The sequence below is a fragment of the Mesocricetus auratus genome, unplaced genomic scaffold (genome assembly GCF_017639785.1).
Source record: "Mesocricetus auratus isolate SY011 unplaced genomic scaffold, BCM_Maur_2.0 Super-Scaffold_100024, whole genome shotgun sequence".
NCBI lineage: Eukaryota > Metazoa > Chordata > Mammalia > Rodentia > Cricetidae > Mesocricetus > Mesocricetus auratus.
The window spans coordinates 20,581,691-20,586,997 of NW_024429205.1; the positions used below are offsets into that span (position 1 = coordinate 20,581,691).

Consider the following 5,307-nt stretch of genomic DNA (forward strand, 5'->3'; position numbering starts at 1 on the left):
GGTTGGCAGGACCTATACCCCCCTAGAAGCATAACATGCTCTCCAGACAGAAGCTGGGTCCCCAAGCTTTGCATGCACAGCGGTTGCCAATGGCAACAAATGTTTCTCTCCCCACCGCTACCTCCCTCTTGAAAAATTAAGAACGAGCAGAGGGCAGTTCCCATTTTCTCACAGGTAACAACAAACAGGTCCCCAGAACCCAAATTATAATTTTGTCTATAGGGGCATCCAAAGCCCTTTGTTTTATTTCTAGAAGCCTCTGGATATGTTACAGAGTATAAATATAAACCCCGTTATGGATTACAGTGACTGCTAACGATGAGTGAACAGAGACAGATGACAGAGAAAACAGACAAGAGGCACTGGTGTGCGGAGGGTGAGGATACACAGCTGCTCTTTTGTTGGTTCCCAGGGCACTACTCGGTCCTGCTGACCATTTCCCCAGAGTGAATGGTGGGGTCAAAAGAATGGGGAGGGGGTTAGTTATATAACTCAGTGGCAGAGCGTTTGCCTAGTATACACGAGGTCCCTGACAAAGATCTTAAAACAATCCGCTGGCCCTTTTATGTGACATGGCCTGGTTTCCATTGGTGCAAAAACTTCTGTACCTTCTCCCCCCGCCCCCATTCAACAAAGCCAAAGAAAGGAGGCTTCTGGCTTTCTGTACCCTTTCCTTCCTGTCTTTTCCCCACCTCTCTTAGATGAAAACGCCAACACAAATATCTTATAGAGTCTGTTCCTTTAAGTTGGTGGTGGCATGAGGGCCCTTGGAGAGCTGACAAGGTGTAGAGATGTCTTCAGCATACCATACAGTCAGTTCCGGTTTGTCCAAGAACCTTTATTGGAAAAAATGTCCCAGGGGTGAGATCGCCAGCAGCTGAAGGGGCTGCCAGGTGAGGGGGAGCACCTGGGGCTCCGTGGAAGACATTGGAATAGTGCAGTGTGGCATCTGCCTCTAGGCCCAGATGGCTCCTCTTACACCCCAGGAGGGCAATACAGACAGAAACATCCCTCTCTGAAGCCCAGAGGCAAGCTGTAGGGGCAGCTAGTGGATGCCAAGAGTCCTGATGCACGTGAGATGGGGCCCCTATTTGGGACCCAGTGGGATAGGATTGAATAAATGAGTCTCCCCTGGACCTGGGGGATAGGAGGTGTTCCATTTGATATCCACTCCCAGGTCCAGGGGTGCAGATTCTAACAGACCTACCTTCTGGCCCTGCTCACAGTGGAAAGAGGATGGCTACCAGCCTGGGATTCTGGGAGTGCATCGCCTTGTGGGAGCCTCAAGCAGATCATCCGCTTAGGCTTTCCCTGACCCCACCCGCCCCCACATCATTAGAGCATCTCTCTTCTGGTTCTGGTTCTTCATTCACTCAGTTCACTCAGACATCGATGGTGTTGATGGATGGAGACTTTTTCTGTGAAAGAAAGTTACCCAAATCTGGAATTCCAGAAAGGTAAAGGTGTCGCCCCTGTCTCCTGGACTCCTTCACCCCAGACATTCCATTCCCAGCCCCCCCTTTTCTGCCTGTCTGCTGCCTCTCACAGAATACTCCCTGACACCCAGATCACCCTTCTCGAACTCACTGGTCCCCACATCACCTGTCTTGTCCCCACTGGCCTTCCCTGAGGACTCTGTTCAGGACCCTTCCCCTTCTCCTTGGGGTTGTTGTTGGAGTCATTGTCCTTGATGATGTCATACTGGCGGCAGAATAGCCCAATTACAGCTGAAACACAACAGCACCATGTGAGCCTTGATCTTGACCGAGATCTCCGTTCACAGCCTTGAAGAGCGCTGAGACACTCACACGGCTTCCGGAAAATCCTTGAATGCCTGGTGCCTTTGCAACCTCATCCCTGGCTTTGCAGAAGCCTCCTCTCTTCCCCTCAAACTTGTCCTCCCTCCACCAGCCCCCACCTCACGCTTTCTCCCCACCTCTTCTCCTGACAGACAGCCTTCACTTCCCACCGCCACAGACCCAAGTCCCTGTTCCCCAACCAGTACGTACCAGCCCACATGAGCAACACCACCACAATGATGACCACTTCCCCTGTCTGCAACGGCCGCTCTCCATCCAGACCCTCCACTGTAATGTCACCTAAGAAAGGAGCCATTCCCTGGGTTACCAAGGACCCACCGGAGGATGCTGTTACACGCAGAAGGGCGATGTTGGGGGGTCAGAGTCATTGGGACCATCATTGCACTGAACCTGGAGTTGTGGGGTAACCCTTGCAGGAAGAGGCCTTTGGTGGGCAGTGTTTAGCGATCCAAGGGTGATCATAGAACTTGCTCAAGCAGGCTGTGATGTGATGTGAGTTTGTGTGAAAGGAAGCTGGAAAGCCCTTCCCCCAACGGATTCATTAACGGCATCTCTATAGCTGGTTCCCTGCCCACCTGTTTTTCTTTCCTTCCCTGGCAGTAGAACCAATTAAATCACCCTCCTATTCATCTGAGCTAGACTGTTAGTAGCCTTAAGTAAACGAGAGGTTAAAGGCCAGGTAAAAAGCCCAAGGATCTACTAACACAGGTTCTCACCTGGGCTGGAGCTGTTGGAGGGCAACCTGTCAGACCCCTTGAGAGTACGGAAGTGCACACGGGGCCCAGGGGGACTCTCTCCCCGGAGACCGATGCTCCTGACCTGCACCGTGTAGTCACTGTCTTCAGCCAGGCCCCAGAGAGCGCAGGCCCTGGTGGTGGTGTTCACCTCTCTGATGACACGCTGCCCAGGGCCATTCTGTCGCTGCAAGGAGACACGGAGAAAGGAGAGCAACCTAGCCCCAGACCCTGACCACCAGGCTCAACGCAGGACTCTGTGAAAGGAGTAGTGTGACTGGAGGGGTGTTCAGAGATCCAAGGGCACAGGTTGGGGAAACGGGGTGATTCATACTTGCTGGGAAATGGAGTAGCCAATGACGATGTTGCCTTCTGGGACGTCCCAGGACACAGTGGCCGAGTTGGCTCTGAGGTGAGTGACCGTCACATTCACAGGAGAGGGAGGTCGGTCTGGGGGTGCCAGGGTGTCGACAGGTTAAGAGGTTTCACCTCCACACTATCTCTGACGGAACCCCACTGCGGGTATCCTCTTCACTCACCTGCTCGCACAAAGCCCAGGTCACAGCTGACCAGCAGGAGGACCGTGGGACTCAGATATGGGGAAAGAGGCATCAAAGAAGCCATGGTTTCCACCGAGTTCGCCGGGGGGCCCGGAGGCATCCGCTTGACATCCAGGCGGGGATCCTGGAGGAGGCAGGAGTTGAGGGGTTCAGGAGCTGCCCAGAACGCAGCTCTCCCAGGATTCCCACGGCCCACAGCCCATTTTCCCCCGCACCTTTCCCGCCTCCGCATAACCCCGGTGCCCACCCCAGCCCCCACCCGCGCAGTCGGATCAGCCCACACCCACCTCCCGGGTCCTCGTGGTCGCTCAGGCCTCGGGGGGCTGTTCGGTGCCCAGGGGGCGGCCCATCGCCGGACTGGCGCTGGCCCTACCCCATCCCGACGCGGGCCCGCCCGGGCGGGCAGCGCCGGCCGAGCTGCGGGCAGAGAGGGCAGAGGCGGAGTGGCCGCGGGCCGCGGGTCTGCGGGGCCCCCAGTGTTCCCAAGGGCCGCGCGCAGTCTGTCTCGGAGCAGGGGGCGTTGCCGGCGAGGTCTGGCAGCTGGCCTGCGTCCCCGGTGCAGAGGACAGTGCGGCGGCCGAAGCTGGCCCCCTGCGGCGGGATGTGACCGTCCCGGCCAGCCAGCCGCCGCCTTCTGCAGAGCTGGCCCCGCGCGCTCCGCTGCAGCCCGGCTGGGACGCGCGGGCCCGCCCCGCCCCGCTGGGGTTCTCGCCGCCGTCATCCTCCCTCTCCATCACCCCCCCCCGTTCTCTCGGGGCTCCTCCCACGACCCTCCCAATGGCGGCCTGCTGGGCCCCTATCCCTTCATCCTCCCGGCTCTAGTAGGTGAACTGACTGGGGCACCCGGACAGGCGCAGGTGCGAGGGTCTCAGGCACCTGAGAGAGGCCCTCCTTCCCTCCTTCCCGGCATGAAATTAGCCAAGTTGGGAGGAGGCATTCCGTCTCCGATGCAGGAGGGGGCTAAGAGGAGAGGAGGCCGAGTGGTGGAGATGATAATTGTTTTTAACAATCTCTCGGAGACTGCATCAGCCTTTAAGTCTCTATCCCATTCATGATCTGATTTGATTCCATTCGCTTTCTCATTCATTCTTTCATTTATTCAGCAACTATTTACTGATCATCTTCTATGTGCCTGGTATTATAAGAGCTGGAGACTTAAAAGAATGCTGGGCATATAGGAACAATTAAAACGCAGACCTCTCTCTCTCTCCCCTCTCTCTCTCTCTCTCTCTCTCTCTCTCTCTCTCTCTCTCTCTCTCGTGTGTGTGTGTGTGTGTGTGTGTAACTCATTCCTTTAAGAGAAATCCATTAACCTGCGCCTCAGGTTTCCCACCTGTAAAACAAAGAATAGAAACCTCGGACAGTTGTTAGACTATCAGATGTGACGACACAGGACAAGGATCTTTAAAAGCCTTCCACTACTGTATCAAAGAGTGTTATTAATTTGTACCAACTTGTTAGTTGTTGTAAAATTCATTTGGAAACATAGAAGTCCTTAAAGCATTCTGTATTTTAGCTGAGTATGAAATCTGTGTGATACTAGACAATGGACCACTGCTCTGAACCTGTTTCCTCATCTAAACACAAGGCTGTCAACAATGTCTTCCAAGTGGCCGTGTATCTGGTGATGCCTACCGTTTGGGGAGGCGTGCATTGGCTGGGAGAAAGACGCTGGCTGTATTTAGGGCAGGTTCTTCGGCCCTCATTCTTCTTGCAGTCTTTCTATTTCTGTGGATTGTCCTCTGTGATATCCAGTTCAGTGTATGTACACCTGGGGCTGCTTTTCTTTCTGAGAGGAGAGGATAAAATGGGCCAGTGCGGCAGGAAGGACTGCATGTTGACATGTGATCGAGTCATGGCCCCGCCCTCTGACTCCTGCTGACCCTGACCTCTGACCCTCACAGGCTTTTGGGCCCCAGAGCTCTCTTGCTCAGGGATTCTTTCTGACCGGGTGGTGTTCTGCATATCCAGGCCCCCAGCCTTCCAGAGTGCACTGTGCCTGAAGGGGGAGAGCAATGACCTCCTGGTCCTCTTCTGTGAAGCAAGCAGAGGCTGACAAGACAGAGGATATGCAGGAGGATCCCCAGGGTCCCCCATAGCTGGCTGGGAAGTTAGTGACAGGAAAGGGTACTGAGGGGTGCGGGGGCGGTGCTCAGGATTCTTAGGTTAATCATCTCCATGGCTCAGATAAGA

The 5,307-nt window shown here is 55.0% G+C and overlaps 1 protein-coding gene across 1 annotated transcript; it reads right to left on the reverse strand.

The window, feature by feature from the left end:
- Positions 1-817: 817 nt before the first annotated feature.
- Fndc4 (fibronectin type III domain containing 4) lies at positions 818-3,787 on the reverse strand. The gene is made up of 7 exons (XM_005073559.4): positions 3,402-3,787; positions 3,094-3,238; positions 2,889-3,004; positions 2,537-2,741; positions 2,010-2,099; positions 1,603-1,727; positions 818-1,418 (listed from the first exon to the last, which is right to left on the reverse strand). Exons 2-7 carry the CDS (start codon positions 3,212-3,214, stop codon positions 1,383-1,385), a joined length of 693 nt encoding a protein of 230 aa, XP_005073616.1. The 5' UTR covers positions 3,215-3,238; positions 3,402-3,787; the 3' UTR covers positions 818-1,382.
- Positions 3,788-5,307: the final 1,520 nt, after the last annotated feature.